Source organism: Anabrus simplex, chromosome 7, assembly GCF_040414725.1.
Source record: "Anabrus simplex isolate iqAnaSimp1 chromosome 7, ASM4041472v1, whole genome shotgun sequence".
NCBI classification, from domain to species: domain Eukaryota; kingdom Metazoa; phylum Arthropoda; class Insecta; order Orthoptera; family Tettigoniidae; genus Anabrus; species Anabrus simplex.
Window position 1 is genome coordinate 111,909,924 of NC_090271.1, and position 21,374 is coordinate 111,931,297.

At 44.1% G+C, this 21,374-nt stretch overlaps 1 protein-coding gene across 1 annotated transcript in view; it reads left to right on the forward strand.

The window, feature by feature from the left end:
* The window catches only part of LOC136877308 (carboxylic ester hydrolase), a 112,580-nt gene that overhangs the window by 28,768 nt on the left and 62,438 nt on the right, over positions 1 to 21,374 (forward strand). The window contains exon 2 of the mRNA XM_067151240.2: positions 18,512 to 18,663. Coding sequence (XP_067007341.2) covers positions 18,526 to 18,663 — 138 coding nt within the window. The 5' untranslated portion in view covers positions 18,512 to 18,525. The remainder of the gene's footprint in view (positions 1 to 18,511; positions 18,664 to 21,374) is intronic.

The following is a 21,374-nucleotide window of genomic DNA, read 5'->3' on the forward strand; positions in this document are numbered from 1 at the left end:
GTTTGTGTCGGGACACCATTAATGTGCACGTCTGTACCACTGCGGTTTAAATGGAGGCCATCTGAGCGCAGATTCATATCTCCTACCCACCCATTAGGATCTAGAAACCTCACTCCCAGTTTCCCATATACCCACACCAGCCAGTATCCCTCCTACTCAGTATTCCACTGATAACAATCTACGCTTCCTTACATTCCACCCGTGCTGCATTCGCCAGGTCCCACACATCCCCAACTGCGTTGGTACTTTTACCTGCTCGCCTTACGTTGTTGGTACCAACGTGAAACACTACCACCTTCTCCTTTCCCTCCTCTTTCTATTCTACTTTCTTCAACATTTGCCTCAACCTAATTCCTGGATAACACTCTACCCTGGTTCCCTTTCCTCCACTCACTTTCCCTACATTTCTAACAAAGGAATCCCCCATGACCAGAGCATCAACCCTACCCACCTCATTTGATCCCCTCCCCTCCTGGCCAGCCCTGTCTTTCCTGACAGCTGCAGAAGCTACTTTCTCCTCCCTTTTCTCCCTCCCACGACTCTGTTCCACCTATATTTTCCTATCCTCTACTCCAGATTTCCCTTTCCTACCTTTTCCCTTCTTCCTACTTTCACACTTCTCAGCAACAGTTCCCTCTTCCTCACCTTCCCTCTATTGTTCTACCTGCAGTGACTCGTATCGATTTTTGAAAGACACCTGTCCTGAATTCTGATCCGGAATAGAGCTCTTAGCCTACAATTTTTTCCCCTTAAACATTAGACCGCCTGTCTTCTACCATCGCCCTCTACCATGACTGCGCTAATACGCCTTCCCAATACAGCAATATGAGAGATATGGGCCTAGTTCCCATTTTTATCATCGAGCGCTGCTTCGCTGGCATTGAAACACGGTTGTTCATTACAGCACACGTTAAGTGTTTTGTATATTTCTGTTGAAATATATAGTCAATCACTCAATAAACATATTTGAATCATACTTTACACCTTAATGAAATTCAGTGAAGAACGTACCCCTCTGCAGCGGAAAAACCGTACAAAATAATGTTAACAGTAGGTAGTAAATACTGTAGAAAATAAATAATTTCACACACTTTTCTGTTTAAGTGTTTTGCGTTCTCGCGTTCAAATCTTTCAAGGATCTATGTTATTTATGTGGCTATGTTATATAAGAATACAGGAAGAGCACAGTCGCAAATAACTTCACTCTATAACTATGAATGTCCGATTTCAGGACAACTGAAGTGAGGAAAATCACGCATCACAGGTACTAAATAGTCACTCATAGGTGCAAGAGGATTTTTATGCACAAATGGTTGTGCTTTCAAAACAAAATCATAACTTTCAAAATCCACAGTGGCTAATCGGATGGCTACTGCAGCCTGCTGTTTTAATATCTTTTATAAATCAAGTCCATTAGCACTGTTGAACACCTTGGTCTTGTCAAAAGAATCAAGCATCTTGTCCGGCTGCAATGTTGCTACATTTGTGCTACTGACCTGTATGTCGAATAAATTTTTATCGATAACAGGTATTTGACAGTGGTACCTGGATTAAAAAAATCGCGCATATCTGTATACTAATGGTCTTTTAAATATTCTAGGGCTGTTATTATTTCAGTCGCGAAAAATATCTTTCTCGCGTCGCACATTCATTTTCTTAAACTTAAATGGCTCGATGTTTTTGCATGTAAGAAAAATGAATCGGTTTCACAGTTTCATTTGATTGCGTCTGTACAGTTTCTTGATAAAATTACCATTTATATCCTGGGAACCATCATAGATTTTTTTGTAAAGAATTTCTTACTTTTCTGAATGTGCCATTTGTCGAAAGTAAGAAGAGGCACTTCACTATCAACAGGATGACAGATCTTTGGTTTAATGTGTTTTGAAGAAGACATTCTTCTTATCCTGCTAACATTAGTCTTATGATTATCACTCACAATGCTCAAAACGAAGAAACCGTAAGCTTCGACTTCCTTTATTCTTTTGAGTGTTAAAGTACGTAGCTCTGTATCTAAAAGTCTCTTAAAGAAGAAAAATGCTGCCGCAACCTATATTTTGTAGTCACAGCGGAAATTATAAAACAGAAAAGGTTATTGACTAGGGTCATTCGATTTCTACTTTCGCTTGCATGACAGTCATCTTCAGTAGTTTTTATTCGCTCAACATGGAATGAAGCATCTCTCTGTTGAAAGGAGGTGTTGAGTTTCTTGTGATATAATATCTGCTGTTCGATGGACTACCAACAATCACAATCTTTGCTTCATTTAGGCAGGGACTTTCTGTTAAGAGGCGCTCCTTTACTAAAAGTGTTATTCCAGTCTCGCAGTTTATATCTCCTACGTAGCGTGAAAGTGTGAATTTACTCGGTGTGGCAAACATATCGTTTCGTTGATCTAGAATTGAAATTCGGCGAGAAATCCTTTCTTGAAATAACATTTAGCCATTTATGACGTTGTTGTTCGTTGAGAGGAAATTCGTGAAACGAAATCCCACTTCCTGAACTGTTTTTCGTCTTACATGAAGGTACACAGCAGTAAACAATATTATGTACATTCACATTAAGACGGTTCACGATCAAAGAAACCATCCAAATAAGGTAAACACAGGCTGAAATTACACCAGCACTCTTAGCAATGATCACCGAGCGTGTCTCATCAAGCAGACTAATACCAGCTTCTCAGCGCTCCAAGCGCCTGAATTGGTAACTACGCCGTGTTCGCTCGTTTACGTGTGTGACTGGGCGAATGAGAAGGCGTATTAGCGCAGTCATAGTAGAGGGCGATGCTTCTACAATTGCCCTCCTTTCTTCCCCATTCCTCTTTTACACCTACTGTATCCTGTACATTGTTTGAGAGAGGCCTACCTCCCTCCCTGTCTTCTGAGAGAATCCTAATTGTCTTCCTCAAACTTTCTCATTCCTCCCTCATACTCCTACACTTGCACTCCTTAGTCATTCTTTACGGAAAAATGAAAAGACAAGGAAAAATAAAATAACTTATTCTGTGCAAAAAAATGAAAGGAAAGAAATATTGTCTACGATAGTACAAGAATCACACGACAATAAGGTAATAAATATACTGCTACACTACAATACTGCTTAGTCAGTTCGATCCTGGCTCAGTCCGGTGATATTTGAAAATGCTCAAATACGTCAGTCTCGTTTCGGTAGATTTACTGGCACGTGAAAGAACTCTTGAGGGACCTCGGCGTCTCCGAAAACCGTAAAAGCAGTTAGTGGGACGTAAATCAAATAACATTATTATTATTACTCCCTAGTCGTAATTTATTTTTATCCTAAAACGCCCTAACAGGATAAAAACAGCCGTTAATGTTTTTTTTTTTTGCTAGGGGCTTTACGTCGCACCGACACAGATAGGTCTTATGGCGACGATGGGATGGGAAAGGCCTAGGAGTTGGAAGGAAGCGGCCGTGGCCTTAATTAAGGTACAGCCCCAGCATTTGCCTGGTGTGAAAATGGGAAACCACGGAAAACCATCTTCAGGGCTGCCGATAGTGGGATTCGAACCTACTATCTCCCGGATGCAAGCTCACAGCTGCGCGCCTCTACGCGCACGGCCAGCCGTTAATTACTGAGTACCGAAAGGAATACACAAGAATTACACAATCCTAAACTGCAATCAAGCCTATCCTAATTACTACAGCAGAATTGTAGTGAGAGATTTTCTACAATTACTTCTACTATACTACACAAATATTTCACAATAACAGAATAAGCATGTTCAGACGTATTCTAATTACTAAGCACTTACAGAAATGAAAATTGCAAGTTTAAAATTCGCAAGAACTACTCAAAGATTATCAACAAAGCTAAATGCGTAGACAGATTAATATTAGTACTATTTTATCCCACTATGTTCTAATAGATACACACGAATATAGCAGGCAAGATGTTAATATACCGTATCTAAACTACAATTCTCAACTAAAATGAGGTTATATTAAAGTTCTTTGAGGTACCTGAAAATTCCGGACATGTTTCATAGTGAGTGATACTGCGTGTAGGAAACTCAAGGACTATATTCTTCTACGCTAATTTTTTCTTAAGAGTATGAATGCTGCAATGTAACTCTGGATTTCGTTAAGTACGATTGGTATTCAACTCAGTTTCTCAGACACTGTCAGTAATCAGGCAGTCTCGCTAATTTGACAGCCCTCTGTGTAACGAATAGGCCGGATTAACGAGAGTCTACATTTGAAGGTGCTCATATACATCAGCTTCGTGTCGGTAGATTTGACAGCACTCAAAATAAACTCCTACGAGATAAAATTCCTGTACCTCGGCATCTGTGAAAGCCGTAGAAGTAGTTTGTGAGATGTAAAACCATTATTTATTTATTTCCTTTGAGCGTCGCTGAAAACTAACCAGTGTAAGAGCAACATTAAACAAAAGTACTGATGGAAGGTTCTAAATTTTTCTGAGTCACCACCATGACGAAATTTACGGAATAAAGAACTTCTCTTATATATGTCAACCCCAAAAAACAAACCAAACCCCATGACACTACAGCCCTTGAAGGGCCTTGGCCTGCCAAGCGACCGCTGCTCAGCCCGAAGGCCTGCAGATTACGAGGTGTCGTGTGGTCAGCACGACGAATCCTCTGGCCGTTATTCTTGGCTTTCTAGACCGGGTATATGTCAGCCTCACGTTATATAAAATTGTAAACAAAGGTCATCTTCATGGTTGCTGATGTGCGTTTCAAAACCGCCATACCCTGAATGCCAGCTTTGAGGTCTTAGTTCTATGATTCTTGTAACTTCTTTTGAGAGTCCTTCGATATAAAATGGGACTACCTGAAATGTTGTAAGGCAATAGTTTCTTTCAATTAGGACTTAAATTTGACCGGTCGTGCTAGGGTAATAGGAAAGTCAACATATTAGGGGAAAAAAAGCAGGATCAAAAACGTTATATTTTTAAAGATTCTGTTCGGTTGGATTAAACTTGGAATCAAAGTTGCAGAAAAGGAACTGAGGAGAAAATCCCAAACTACGATGCCTTTATTTCTAACAAGTAACCTTTCCTAGTTTCACACGGGAGCAAATGTGAATTTATGATGATTGGCCTGACAAGATTTTCTTGTACATGACATTAGTTGTTTTCCCTCCCGATGAATGTACTGTTCGGGGTGGGCGCGAAGTCCCGTCACCCTCATAAATGAATATCGTCTTTCCGTCAAAGGAAAACCCCTATTTTTATGAGGAGGTTTAGAATAAACCTCGCCGTGTCATGATATGGGCTGGTATGGACAGCAGACATATTTACGGCCCATATTTTTTATGAACCTGTAGCGTCCGTGGCTCAGGCGGCAGCGTGCCAGCCTCTCACCGCAGATTTTTTTTAATGAACCTGTAGCGTCCGTGGCTCAGGTGGCAGCGTACCAGCCTCTCACCACAGGGTTCCGTGGTTCAAATCGTGGTCACACCATGTGAGATTTATGCTGGACAAAGCAGAGGCGAGAGAGGATTTTCTCCGGGTACTCCGGTTTTCCCTGACATCTTTCATTCCAGCAACACTCTCCAATACCATTTCAGTCCATCTGTCGGTCATTAATCATTGTTCCAGAGAAGTGCGACAGACTTCGGTAGCCGGCACAATTCCCACCCTCGCCGCTGGATGGGTCTTCATTCATTCCGTTCCTGATTCGGTCGAACGACTGGAAACAGGTTGAGCATTTTCATTTTTTTTTTTTTTTTGATGAACCTGTTAACCAACATGCGTATTTTGATAAGCCAAGGCACTGGTTCATGTCCCTTTTGGAAACCAGAAGGGTCAAGCATGAATGCTGCCTTCTCGTTTTGCAGTTTCGGTTCAAGAATATCTCAATGAGGTTTTCCAGAACGCTGGATCGGCCTGGATTGCCTTCATTACCAGCTCCAGCTCCACTTTGGGGTTCGTCAAGAATACTGTTGCAGGCAACAGTATGCTACGGTTGGTTTTTTCTTTTACAATTTGCCTTACGTCGCACTTCTTCTTCTTCTTTATCTGTTTACTATCCAGGGTCGGTTTTTCCCTCGGACTCGGCGAGGGATCCTACCTTTACCACCTCAAGGGCAGTGTCCTGGAGCTTCAGACTCTAGGTCGGGGATACAACTGGAGAGGATGACCAGTACTTCGCCCAGGAGACCTCACCTGGTATACTGAACGGGGGCCTTGCGGGGGGGGGGGGTAGGGAAAACTGGAAGGGATAAACGCGTAAGAGGGAAGGAAGCGGCTACTCCATCAAATAAATAAAAAACCCCGCCGCATCTCCTGGCCAGAGAGAAGGCGTCACCTTCTAAGTGGCCCGCTCCTACCCTTCGGGGAGGGAATGAAAATTTCCCCTAGGTAGGAAGCGGCCGTGGCCTTAAGTTAGGTACCATCCCGGAATTTCCCTGGAGGAGAAGTGGAAAACCACGGAAAACCACTTCCAGGATGGCTGAGGTGGGAATCGAACCCACCTCTACTCAGTTGACGTCCCGAGGCTGAGTGGACCCCGTTCCAGCCCTCGTACCACTTTTCAAATTACACGGCAGAGCCGGGAATCGAGCGCGGGCCTCCGGGGGTGGCAGGTAATCACGCTAACCACTACACCACAGAGGCGGACTTTACGCGTCGCATCGACAAAGGTAAGTCTTATGGCGACGACGGGAGAGGAACGTGCTACGAGTGGGAAGGAAGTATCCGTGGGCTTAATTAAGGTACAGCCCCAACATTTGCCTGGTGTGAAAATGAAAAAAAAAAAAAAAAAAATCTTTAGGGCTGTCGACAGTGGGGTTCGAACCCAGTATCTCCCAGATGCAAGCTCACAGCTGCGCGTTCCTAACCGCACGGCCAACTCGCCCGGTGGTTGATGAATTGAAAGAAGCTGTGACACTTGTTCACAGACTGTTTACAAAAGCAATGCTGAGAATGTTCCACAGAACCTGACGACGTCTTATTTTGTGTTCTGAACACGAAGGATTGCATACCGATATTTTATACGTTTAAACATTAAGGCTTACAGCAACAGACGTCCATTAGACATCGAAACTTGTAGTGTGTATATTTACAGTTATATTCAAATGTTGTATACCGGGCGAGTTGGCCGTGCGCGTAGAGGCCCGCGGCTGTAAGCTTGCATCCGGGAGATAGTAGGTTCGAATCCCACTATCGGCAGCCCTGAAGATGGTTTTCCGTGGATTCCCATTTTCACACCAGGCAAATGCTGGGGCCGTACCTTAATTAAGGCCAAGGCCGCTTCCTTCCAACTCCTAGGCCTTTCCTATCCCATCGTCGCCATAAGACATATCTGTGTCGGTGCGACGTAAAGCCCCTAGCAAAAAAAAAAAAATGTATAGTTTGGTTTCCTCATAAATATGGGGGTGGGGTTAAAAGGGACTTAGTGCCTACCCTGTAGGTCAGTGCGAAGTTTTTCCAAGGCCCTTACGGCCGCCTGTCTATCAGCTCGCTCCTTTCTCGCCATGAAATATTTATACAATTATTCATGCGCGTTCTTAAAACAATACACAGATTCACTGGCGCGCAAGTTCAGACAACGTGCATAGATTTGACAAGTTGGTGGCGTTCCAACTTACGTTGCTCCCTTGATGACTCGTCGCGCCATCGTGTTGACAGGAAGTTTCCCATTGCTGGCGGCAATGAACACGCTGCAGTTACGTGTCGTGTCGTGACCTCAAAATCAAATTAATTAAAATAGTGAATGCGAATTTGGTCCGCCTCTGTGGTGTAGTGGTTAGTGTGATTAGCTGCCACCCCCGGAGGCCCGGGTTCGATTCCCGGCTCTGCCACGAAATTTGAAAAGTAATACGAGGGCTGGAACGGGGTTCATTCAGTCTCAGGAGGTCAACTGAGTAGAGGTGGGTTCGATTCCCACCTCAGCCATCATGCCAGTGGTTTTCCGTGGTTTCTCACTTCTCCTCCAGGCAAATGCCGGGACGGTACCTAACTTAAGGCCACGGCCGCTTCCTTCCCTCTTCCTTGTCTTGTCTATCCCTTCCAATCTTCCCATACCCCCGCAAGGCCCCTGTTCAGCATAGCAGGAGAGGTCTCCTGGGCGAGGTACTGGTTATCCTCCCCAGTTGTATCCCCCGACCCAGAGTCTGAAGCTCCAGGACACTGCCGTTGAGGCTACAGGTAGGATCCCTCGCCGACTCCGAGGGAAAAAACCAACCCTGGAGGGTAAACAGATTAAAAAAGAAAGAGTGCGAATTTGAATTCAGAAATAAATACAATTGCCTGGAAGTTTACGAACAATATCCTGTTCGTGCGAAGTGAGCGAAGATGCCCAGTGCAGTAGCTCATGGCTGAGGTAATGTTGAGTGTCGGCTGACCTCGACGGGTGATTATTAAAGCTTGTCCAATAGGAGAAGGGGTGTGACACATGCGACCGTGAAGAGAACTACTGCGAAAACAATGGCGAACTGCGTTGCGAGATATCCATCAGCTGATTTGTCGTCGAATCTCCCCAAATGGCACCTCTGAGTTATAGGGTTGGGCAGACCGGAACATTCACTTGTTCCGCAACATTAGGAACTTGAGGCGGAGTGTTTCGGTACAGAGTGCCGAGACACGGGACACAGGGCTGTAACTGCGTCCTAGAGAGAACTTCGAGAGGCAACAGGACATGCTCCGCTTCAGCTGGAATGTGCCTGAACCGAACGTGCTGTGCCAAGGCCGCACTAGATAGATTAGTTGACCTTGGCTGTCTGCCTGTCGATACCGGCTGTGTGCCGCCCTGTGTTGGAGTGTCAACATTTTTTCATCCAGTTATATCTTTAATTCCAAAGCGATGACCCGTATTTTTCTTGGGCTTAAAAGTTTCCTTAAAGTCCAAATTAATTTTTAACGTCAATTCCCGAGAAAGTGTTGAGGGAAATTTTCGAGATATTGAAGAAAGTAAATGGAAGTTGAGAGGGAAGGAATTCGAAGTGCAGAGAGCATAAGGCGCACATTGGGACGCAGAAGAAGCAGCTAAAGCAGTGCAGCGCAGAGCAGATTTTTGTAATCCACACAAATCATTGCACCATCGCAAGTTGACAGACAGGGCAGGACAGAGCAGAGCAGGCCGGTTCTGCACCTACTTCCGCCTACCACCCGCAGTCTTCGAAATACAGTTTCCTGCGCACGTGTCACGCAGTTAGTTAAGAAATGGAGGAGAAAATTACCACAGCCATTCAGTCTCACCATGTTTTGTAGGTACTATGTGAATCATGTGGTCTGCAATGCAGTATGTACGTATATATGTATGTATGTATGTATGTATGTATGTATGTTCGTGAGAAAATGGCTGAACAGAATTTAATGAAAATCGGTAAGTAAATTCGGGGAATAAGGCACTACAGTCTAGGCTATAAATCATTTTATTCACGCTGCGTAACAAGGTAGTTTAGAGAAAGGCCTAAAATGTAATCCACCGAGCAAGTGGCCATGTGGTTAGGGTCACGCCTCTGTGAGCTTGCATTCGGGAGATAGTGGGTTCGAACTCCACTGTCGGCAGCCCTGAAGATGGTTTTCCGTGGTTTCCTATTTTCACACTAGGCAAATGCTGGGGCTGTACCTTAATTAAGGCCACGCCCGCTACCTTCCCAAACTTCCACCCTTCTTCCGTCGCCGAAAACCTTCGATATGTTAGTGCGACGTTAAACAAACAACAAACAAAGAATGTAATCCTTATATATCTATGAAACAATCCGTGACCCAAGTTCTCGCAACATATAGAATTTAAGACAAAGATCTAATGCTGATTATGGAGAGCATCATCGCCGACTCCGTCGCCGTCATCCATCATCACATTTATGTGAAGAGATAAATACGGAAAATCATTTATCATGTCTTGTCAAATATAAATGCAAACGCGTTCACAACAGATTGTCAATGTTGATTGATTTTAGTATCTTGTGTCTTGTGACAACTAGATGAAAATCTAGCAGTACATTTGTAAATACATATTTTTCCCTCTCCCCCACTGTGATCCTATTAATGAATTTACCATGCAAGTTGGTCGTGCGGTTAGGATCGCCTTGCTATGAGCTTGCATTCGGGAGATAGGGGTTCGAACCCCACTGTCGGCAACCGTGAAGATAGTTTTCCGTGGTTTCCCATTTTCACACCAGGCTAATGCTGGGGGGCTGTACCTTAATTAAGGCCTCGGTCGCTTCCTACCCATTCCTATTCCATCGTTGCCATAAGACCTATCTGTGTCGGTGCGACGTAAAAAATATAAAAAATAATCATGAATTAAATTCTTTGCTTAGTCCATATGAACGCCGAACATCGGTAACATAGAAATATTGTTCAGTCTTGTAAACTGGCGAAGGTGGTTGTTTTTATTGCGATTGTCTTAAGCTGAATAACCGCGTTGCCATCAGCACAAGGGAAATTGTGAAGATGACTAACAAAATGAGAAAAATCGAGAATGCTTGAAGAAAAAGAAAAAAAGAGCCTCTTTATACTGGATGCCCCAGTATCACAGAGTCTAAAGAAAACATGTTATTTCTGAAAACCGACGAGACCCTGCGTGGCAATGTGCGCTCACGTCCACTTCGCAATTTCGTAAGCTTCGCGCTGTTCTGCTCTGCTCTTCCCTGCTCTGCGGCCAACTGCTTCTCAATGTGCGCCCGGCCTAACAGCACGAAAGTACAACAATGTATTCATCCAGTTATATTTTTAATTCCAAAGCGACGACCCATATTTTTCTTGGGCTTAAAAGTTTCCTTAAAGTCCAAATTAATGTTTAACGTCAATCCCCGAGAAAGTGTTGAGGGAAATTTTCGAGATATTAATTACTCACAATACAGGCCAATACATTCAACTGGTGAAAATATTCTTGAATTGGTTACTTTTAAACACCTGCACTGCCACTGTAACCGTGTTATGTGTATTTTATATTGACCGGAAAAATCTTAACCTAAAAGCAGCCTTTAACGTGATTATTGGGCGCGAATTTCAGTGTTCCGACTGTTCGTTCACGTTCCCTGCAGCTTTATGCTGGACCATGGCCATAACTACACACAGGCACACACCACACAGCACGTTCCGTACAGGCACACTCCCAGTTCCCACTGGCGCGGAGCATGTAATGTTGCCTCCCGAAGTTCTCTCTACACTGCGCAGTTACAGTCCCGCGTCCCGTGCGCCCGCTGCACAGTTCAGCTAGTAGGCGAAGGGCAGTGCATAGTGGCGCTTCTGATGGGACAGCGAGTCAGTGTCTCCGGCTCGCTTGAGAATGTTTCGGAACAATTGACACTCGGTGTTCTGGAACAGCGGAACATAACTGTGCACCGGCACCTTGTGTCGAAACAGGGACATAGTGCCCAACCCTACTGAGTTAGTTTCCTAAGAACCTTTCTCTTACTGGACAAGCTGTAGGAGCAACATGGAAGACACATTACGGGTATTGTTGGATACATGCGGACAGTATTGCGAATAAGGTCAGTGAACTCAGAGACGGGATGACCAAGCCGTGGCTCTACAACTCTGTATTCCGATCGACCAACCGAGCAGAAGAGCGGTGACCAATGCTCTACCGTGGTTCTACGCCTCTGCATTCGGGAGACGTAAAAGGGCTGGTCTCCACCGACGCCTGTTCCGAGAATAGTTTTCCGTGGTTTTCCATTCTCCTGCGCTAAGGTGAATGCCGGGACAGTTCCTAGTATAGGTTTTCCCCTGTGGGTGGGGGCGGTGGAGTAACACCCACGATATCCCCTGCCTGTCATAAGAGATGACTAAAAGGGGGGATCTGAAATTTGGAGCGTGGGTTGGCGACCACGGGGCACTCAGCTGAGTCCTGGCGTTCTGTCAGGCTCCTCACTTTCATCTATCCTATCCGGCCTCCCTTGGTCATCTCTTGTTCTTTTCCGACCCCGACGGCATTAGAGCACTTGAGACCTAGGAAGTCTTTCATTTTCATGCCCTTCGTGGCCCTTATCTTTCGTTGGCCGATATCTTCATTTTCGAAGTGTCGGATCCCTTCCACTTTTTCTCTCTGATTATTGTTGTATAGAGGATGGTTGCCTAGTTGTACTTAGTCTCAAAACAATAATCACCACCACGACCACTCCTAGTATAGGCTACGACCGCCATTCCTCTCACCTTCACCTTAAATCATCTCCTCGCTCCCGCACTGCACATCTCCTGACCTGGTATCTTCAGGGAAGGAATGAAAACACTGCAGTAGTAGTAGTAGTAGTATTGCAAATAACATCGGCACTGACGTCTTAACCCAACGAAAATTTTTTTTAAAAATGTTAAGGTTTCGTGCCCTAGTTGACAGTCAAAAACATGGTGTTTGTAAACATAACCACGTGTACTGTGCTGCCAAATATAACACAGTCAATTTAATAATTTTGATTGTCGCCTTATGGAACCAGTGGATATTTTTGTTTACATCGTGTCATTCATTCTAATAATAATAATAATAATAATAATAATAATAATAATAATAATAATAATAATAATAATCATCGTATGGCCTCAGCTACCGTGTGGAGACATTTCAATTTGACGCCATCTGGCTGTCTGCTCGTCAATTTCGACGTTCCGTTTTACTCTAGGCCCCCACTAGATGGCAGACCGAGTAAACCGAAACTCTCTTGGGCGTCTATGGCTGAGATTTAATGAATTTTGTCAGGTAAACACTAAATGTATCACCAGAGATCTTTTACATGCCGACATCGTACGACATGGAGTGTCGAATGGACTTTTTTCCGCCCTTCAAAAATCCGACTACCTCTGTCGGGTTTGAACCCGCTATCTTGGGATCCGGAGGCCGACACTCTACCGCTGATCCACAGAGGCAGCTTATTCATTCTACTGTCAGATTATCATTGGTGGTCAGCCGACTGTCAGCTGAATGGCTGTGAAGAAAATTCGTAGTGGTGTGGTTCTTTTCAGGCACACTCCCATTGGAGGTGAGCTGCATGTACCATTTTAATCACATACCAGCTCTCTTGCCATTCTTCAATCTCTGGCAGTACTGGGAATCGAACCCGGTCCTCCGAGGACTGCAGCTAATAGCGCTAGCCGTTACGCTACACGCTACAGGGACAGTCATGGATAGAATAGAATTTAAACAACGTGGGCTGTAATAGATGAAGTCAAACAATCCATAAAAATGTATATAAACATTCAATGAGCGTGTTGATTTCTCTCTCAAGTAGTGATAACACGCATTTACACTTCAGCTTCCTTGGAATCTATTCAGTACCAAATAGGCTATTTTATGCTGTTCCCACAAGTAGGCCTAGCCTAATACATTACATATTTACATGTCTTCACTAAATTAGAAGGAGGTGCACCAAACTTTCTTCGATTCCTGTATAGGTACATTCTGTTTACCGTCAGCCAATTTTTTACAGCCTTTTGAAAATTTCCCAGACACTTCTCTTAATTCCGGCGGAAGCTTCTTAAAAAATATAATTCTTGTGTAATGATATTTTTTACATGGCTGTGATGAGTCACTTCACGTAAGAAACGAGCAGCTGCATGACATATCTCATGTTTTCACTGTTTTCAGCGTTAGAAAACGGCATTAAATATTAAACCGAGCATGTACGTGTTTCTTTAATTTTTGAAATGTACACTAGCTCAGTTACTAGCATGTAAACTTTTTTCTTGCTAGTTGCTTTACGTTGCACCGACACAGAGAGATCTTATGGCGACGATGGAACAGGAAGGAGCTAGGCGTGGGAAGGAAGCGGTCGTGGCCTTAATTAAGGTACAGCCTGGTGTGAAAAATGGTAAACCACGGAAAACCATCTTCAGGGCTGCCGACAGTAGGGTTCGAACTTACTATCTCCCGAATACTGGATACTGGCCGCACTTAAGCGACTGCAGCTATCGAGTTCGGTACCTATAGATTCTTCAGTTCTTATAATTTACACAACCGTGTATATGATACTGTACAACAGAATGCCCAAATTTACTCCATCCCACCGACACTGTCCGGCTCCATGGCTGATGGTTAGCGTGCTGGCCTTTGGTCACAAGGGCCCCGGGTTCGATTCCCGGCAGGAGCGGGAATTTTAACCATAATTGGTTAATTCCGCTGGCACGGAGGCTGGGTGTATGTGTCGTCTTCATCCACGTCACGACGCGCAAGTCACCTACGGGAGTAAATTCAAAAGATCTGCACTTGGCGAGCCGAACACATCCTCGGACACTCCCGGCACTAAAAGCCATACGCCATTTCATTTCCCAGCGACACTGTTGTGCTAGAAGAAAACATTACGAGGGTTGCAAGGAACAACCATGATACTGCAGTGTCAACACTCAGCTCTCAATCTTTATTCAATGAGGTCTTAGTGCAAGTGACTGAAGGGAAGTATGCATAGCTAATTTTAAAATGTTACCTTCAGTTAAAATGTATACCTAACGGAGTAGTCGCGCATGTTAATGTGCTATGGTTATGGATCCAAGCTCCGAATTTGGGAGTAGAGTGGTTTCGAACCCCACCGTTGGCTGTCCTAAGAAGGTTTCCTGTGGTTTCTAATTTTCACTTCCAGGCAAATGTCGGGACAGTTCCTATTCATAGGCCACAGCTCATTTCTTCCACCTCCTTACCCAATATCATTCACCATTATGTATTTTCATTCACCATTATTTTCATCTTTTTAGCCCCTCAACTGAGGAAGGGCATCAAGCCGTAAAACATGTCAATTTCATCTCACGTAATCCCCGACCCTTTATTAGGAAACGGCAGTAAGGGGTAGACGTACACATTCAATTCAAATGTATGTCCGCTTCTGAATGGGTTTCTGAGGCTGATTACATTTTGCCAGGGTGAATTCAGAGTATGCCTGCGGAGTTCTTTAATATGCAACAATTGTGTCATAGAGTCTCAAGATTTTGGCCTGCCTTTTAAAAACAAGTTAGCCTACCTACCTCGAATGGGAACAAACTCGCGAAGTTGGGTCCATGATTCCGACACTCGCCGTCTGATCGATTGAGGTGCTAGGATTGCTACTTACAAAACTTAAAAAATAAATACAAGAAAGAAAGAAAGAAAGAAAGAAAGAAAGAAAGAAAGAAAGAAAAAGTAATTTCTTATACTGTAATCTCCACTGGTAATCTCCCAGTATTAAGCCGGGAGTCCCATCTTGCAAGTGATGTGGAAGGAGGAGGCGGTGGAGTAATATCTCGTCAAAAAAGTTTGGGCCCGGCTGGCTCGGGCGGTAGTATTGGGCCCTTTGACTGCGTTACAGGCGAAGAGCTCAACGGTAGTAAAAACAGAGGACTCCGGTACGGTGAATCTTGTAGAAGAGGCAATTCCTTTATCTGGGGCATTAGAACAGGACCTGCTGCTTTGTGGGATGAAAAGGGAACTTCAGAGGAAACCCCAACAGATAGGCCCACGAGACAACTCCTCCAATCGGCTAGCTTGGATGGACTAATAACTCACTTGGACGAAATTTATTATTCAGAGTATTGGATGGGTTACCAGGGACGAGGTTTGCGAGGAAAACTACAGTATAGAAGAGAAATTCCTACTAGATTGAAGGTCCGTTGCTGGTTGAAAGCTAGTTTATAGTTGCTTTGTATGAGTCATTCCACTTGATATTGTGAAAAATCAGAGATCTTAGCTGGTAATCTCGGTTGAAGATGTCTATTAGCGCTTAGACTGAAATGTTCGTGATGTTGCAGCAGTGAATCCTCTTAACAAGATACAGTGGCTCAGAGAAGTATTGGTCTGCCCATAACCGTGGTATGAACGGAACTGTATGGTACAAATAATGGTGCATATAATGGAATTATACATATTCAGATATGTAAGACAGTCAAGTACATAAGCAGGTTGAATATAGAGCCAAGAAGATTCACGCTGTTTGCAAACGGACCAGTGATACAAAGGCGTGCGTCATTACACGCCAAACAAGTAGGTATTGGTCTAGTACACAATATCATCGTGACATCGTGCTGTCTGCTGCATCTGGCTCATTGTATCTGTGCTGACACGTTGGAAAGTAATATTCAGCACTGTTCCCGTGCTCAGCTAGCAATGGGAAGGAAAATGAAAGAAACAACCGTGAAAGAAAAAAAGGATTTAGTGCGACTATTTCAGGAAGGTATATCTTTCAAGGGCATAAGTGAAATTATTGGAAGAGCTGTTACAGCTGTTACAGCTGTTAAAAATAGTGTGTACAGGAACAAACGGACAAAGACAATAGAAAATAGACAACTAAGTGGCCGTGTCTCAAAGTTATCAGCACAAGACAAACGGCAAATTGTGCGTAAAGTGGCCCAAAATCCTCAGCTAAGTGCGCCGAAGATAGTAGCTGCGTTACAACAAGATGTAGGAATGCAAGTGCCATCTGAAACCATCCGAAATGTACTACGCGAAAGAGGATATGCGGGCAGAACAGCCCGTAGAAAGCCGTACATCAGTAAGGCTAACACAAAGAAGAGACTTGCGTACGCTAAAGAGCACAGAAATGACAGCTGTGAGGATTGTAAGACAGTCATTTTTACTGATGAGAGTAATTTTACATTAACATCCTCAAGACACATTTTCCACCAAGCGTACAAAAAATGGGACTCTCAGCAAAGTATACGTTTACGCAAGATAACGACCCCAAACACACAGCCCTGAATACGAAGCTATGGCTGTTATACAGGGTGAAACGAAATTCGCGCACTCGGGCGTCGCAGCGCGACTCCTCACATGCCAACAATAAAAAAAAAGTCTCTCACAAAAGTTCGTCCTGCGAGTATATCCGGCAGGAAAAGGACGTTGAAGAGTGGCAATCTGGCAACACTGTAACCACATTTATGGTAACTACCTCTGTCAGCAAATATTAGCCGTGCTGTACAGTTGATGCAGTGGATAGAGTTTTGGGTTAGCATGCAGGAGGTCGAGGGTTCGATCGTGGGTTGAGGTGCATTTTTTAATTTGCTAATTTCTATCGAACATTACATACTGTGATACAGTAAGGCACCGTATCTTAGGTCACATGTATCCTACATTTACAACATTTTGTAACGCTGAACACAACAAATACGTGGTTAGACAAATAAGATATAGACAGTTGAAACAAATGACCTGTCATAGGACAGAATAATTACACAAACAATATCACTTTCGAGATGCTAAAGATGATAGCACAGTACAATAACACAACATCTACTTGCCATTTACATACTACATGTAATTGTTATAAGCGCTCAGATGTAGCATATTAGCAATAGTACGGTTCATATTTATGATCGCATGACCTTCACAACAGAATACGTTGTCCTCAGAACTACACATAAAAATTGTAACCGAGTTTGGACATTATTCCCAAAGCACGTTGCTAGGCCTACTGGTAACGTAAGGGCCTAACGAAATGTTATGGACCTGAACAAGGCAAGAATAATAGTTGGTACTAATGTATGGGACAATTGAAGTAGGGGACAAAGAAAACAGGTTTCGCATCTAGTAGATGAGTGGTGCGAATAAATTCACGCCTACGACGTGGAAAGGGCGTCTTTCAAAACTGACCAATGAAAACGATTATTCGTCGATTTCTAGGATCGTAGTATGTAAGTGCAAAATGATTTCTAGAGGACCCGCTGCAATCGCTGTTAATGCCAGATAATATACCACATGGACTACGTTTACGAAATAAAAAACATACGCCTCAACCCAGGATCGACCATTCGACCTCCTGCATGCTAACCCAAAACTCTATCCACTGCACCAACTGTACAGTATGACTATTATGTGCTGACAGAGGTAGTTACCCTGCATTTGATTACAGTGTTGCCAGATTGCCACTCTTCAACGTCCTTTTTCTGCCGGATATACTCGCAGGACGAAAGTTTGTGAGAGACATTCTTTTATTGCTGGCATGTGAGGAGTTGCGCTGCGACGCCCGAGTGCGCGAATTTCGCTTCACTCTATATACTACACCGCGTTGGATAAAAACTCCACCACAATCCCCTGACATCAACCCCATCGAGTGGTACTATTTGGAGCAAAACGTGAGGAAGCATGCAATATCAAACAAAGCTGACAAAGATGCCTTACTCACCGAATGGAATAACATACCAACGAAAACTACGGAAACCTTGGTACGAACGATGCCAAATAGGTTAGCTGAGATTATAAAGAGGAAAGGAGGACCTACCAAGTACTGAAACTTTCAAGAAGGATCAAGAAATTGCGTTATGTTAAGTCAGACCAATACTTTTTTGGTGGCAAGTGAAAATGATTGTTTTAAGTTATGGCTTTTTAGTTATATGGACATGGAAGAATTATGTTTTTCTTACAATGTACATGTTACACAAGATGATAAATAATCAGGGATTCTAGTATATGTGAATTTTCATCATCATTTCCTTAGATTCCTCGTCCTCATATGTAGCATATCTCGACAGACCAATATTTTTTGAGCCACTGTACGTCAGCCTAAGCTATGTATCGTGTTCTTTGTCGGTTAAAAGTCTTCGACTTTCCCAGTCGGAACTTAAAAATATCTTTAATGAAGCCATAGGCACCTCCAGAGCCTTTATGAAATTAATGTTATTGTTTTAGATTCTAACTAAGGGATGGAGGACCACGTGATTGTAAACGTAGCGCAAGGCAGACTTCGAGGTAAGAAGACCCGTACCAAGTCTGGTGGCCCATTGGTTAGTTTTAAAGGAATTCCATACGCCAAGCCACCTGTTGGAACACTTCGCTTCAAGGTAAGTTGATAAAACAAATCATTCTCGTATCTGTATTTATTGTTATACGGTAGGCCTGCTCTTTTAATTTTTGATATTCAGCTCAGGACATGAGTGTGTTCTCTTTGTCTCACAGTCCTACCTTCATTCCTGTAGCATTCCTCGCTGCAGTAGACACAACTTCCACTCCTCTGGTTTACACGGCACAAAGAAAGAAAAGGAAAAGAAAAGAAAAGAAAAGAAAAGAAAAGAAAAGAAAAGAAAAGAAAAGAAAAGAAAAGAAAAGAAAAGAAGGGTGCTTCCTTCCTCCCGAGCACATCTTGCAGTGGGTACTGTTCATAAAGATTTCATTCTCGATCCGATAATCGGATATGAATCACATGCACACCAGCCCGCTGAAGTCGACGAAGTGCCCGCAGTGTTCGAGTAAATGTTCGCCTCACCAGGTGCAGGTCTTTTAAATTGACTCCCTAGGCGACCTGCGCGCCGTGATGAGGATGAAATGATGACGAAGACGACACAAACACTCAGCCCCCGTGTCAGCGGAATGAACTAATTATGGTTAAAATTCCCGACCCTGCCGAAAATTGAACTCGGGACCCCTGCGACCAAAGGCCAGCACGCTAACCATTTAGCAATGGAGCTGGACAGAAAGAGAGGATATATTCACCAACCATTCCCTGTTACCTCCATAAGTACAACCTTGAGGACATCGAGATCATAGGGCTCAGGCTGGGTGCAAGGGGCACCATTCCTGAACTACTGGTAACCTACTTACGACGCTTTGGTGTGCCGAATGAGAACATTGTGAGCTGGAGCATACATACATTGAAAGCCTCGAAATCAATCTTGAGGCAACATCTCTACGCTCCACCCACTTAATTAAATCGACTTACTATAACCCCTAAACGCTCTCATAACCATGTGCAGAGATCTGTATCCTTTATTTACAATCCCATTTATGTGATTACCCAATGGAGAGCTTTCCTTATATTAACACCTAGGTAATTGCAACGATCCCCAAAAGGAACTTTCACCCCATCAACGCAGTAATTAAAACTGAGAGGACTTTTCCTATTTGCGAAACTCACGACCTGACTTATAAGCCCGTTTATCATCATACCATTGCCTACTGTCCATCTCACAACATTATCGAGGTCATTTTGCAGTTTCTCACAGTCTTGTAACTTATTTACTACTCTATACATAATAACATCATCTGAAAAAAAAAAAGCCTTATCTCTGATTCCACTTTTTCACTCATATCATTTATACACACTCAAGAAAATGGAAACTGCAACACCCAGAAGAAGTGGTGCTACATTGCTGCAATTGAACATGCAGGACGAGTGTTCAGTTGTGCTTCGATGATTACTCTTTCAGGTCCCTCTGACCGCCAGTTTGGACAACAATCAATACAGGATGTGCCCACCACGAGCTGCAAAACATTGATGAATTCACCGAGGCATGGAGTCAATAAGGCCCTGGACCGCTTCCTGAGGAATTGTGGCCCATGCTTGCTGCACTGCACGGGTCAATTGTTCCAGAGTTGTGGGTGGCTGAGGACGGTTGGCCAGTTGTCGATCCATCATGTCCCACACATGCTGAATAGGAACGAGGTCCGGCGATCTGGCGGGCCATTCTAAGGTTGTGATGTCGTGGAGAGCTTCTCTGGAGATGCGTGCAGTGTGAACCCGGGCATTGTCCTGCTAAAACATCCCATTAGCAATGTTCGCCATCATAGGGACAACCACTGGATTGAGTACCCTATCAACGTACTATCGAGCAGTCATAGTGCCCTCAACAAGCACTAATTGTGATTTCACATTAAAGCCAATAGCTCCCCAGACCATAATGCTTGGTGTTGGCCCTGTGTGCCTCTCGACAATAAGATCTGGGCGGCCCCTCTCCCCGGTACGTCGGCGCACACGATTCCGGCGATCACTGCGGGCAAGATAGAAGCGCGATTCATCACTAAAGACGACCCTATGCCATTCGTCGACCCACGTCGATCTTTCTCGACACCAGGCCAGCCTTATACGTCGCTGTTGTGGCGTCAATGGAACACCTTCTGCAGGGACACGGGCTCGTAAGCCAGCTGCACGCAGGCGATTACCAACTGTTTATTGTGTAACGTGGGGTGCCACAGCTGCTCGAATTTGCGCTGCTGTTGCATGGGGTTCCATCCGGGCCATCCGAATGATGCGGCGATCTTCTCTCACAGTTGTTTGTCGCGCTGGGCCTGTGCCCGGTCTGCGAGTGTGGGTACATTCATTTGACCACTGCTGCCTTACACGTTGTACCGTAGATGCCTGTCGGCTAACACGTGCAGCGACAGTCCTTAGCGATAATCCAGCCTCACATAGCCCAATTATCCGAGCCCTCTCAAACGCCGACAGTTGTTGATAGCGTGCTCTTCTCTGTCGTCGAGGTCGAGGCATGTTTGACGGGGAACACTTCACTGCACAGACTGCAAGTCAACTACGCTGCACCCGAGTCCGTATACTGGAGTTGATTCCTCCGCGACCAATCACGTGGGGAGACCTGTAGCAACAATCCAATGGGCCTGAAACTTTGATCGTTTACATACCTACATGGCATCGTTCCATATCTTGAAAATCAACACAAACGGCCAATGCCTTCATGGTGTTGCAATTTCCGTTTTCTTAAGTGTACATAGCCTATATGTATGTGTATGTTGGGTATTCAGCCCGAAGGCTGGTTTGATCCCC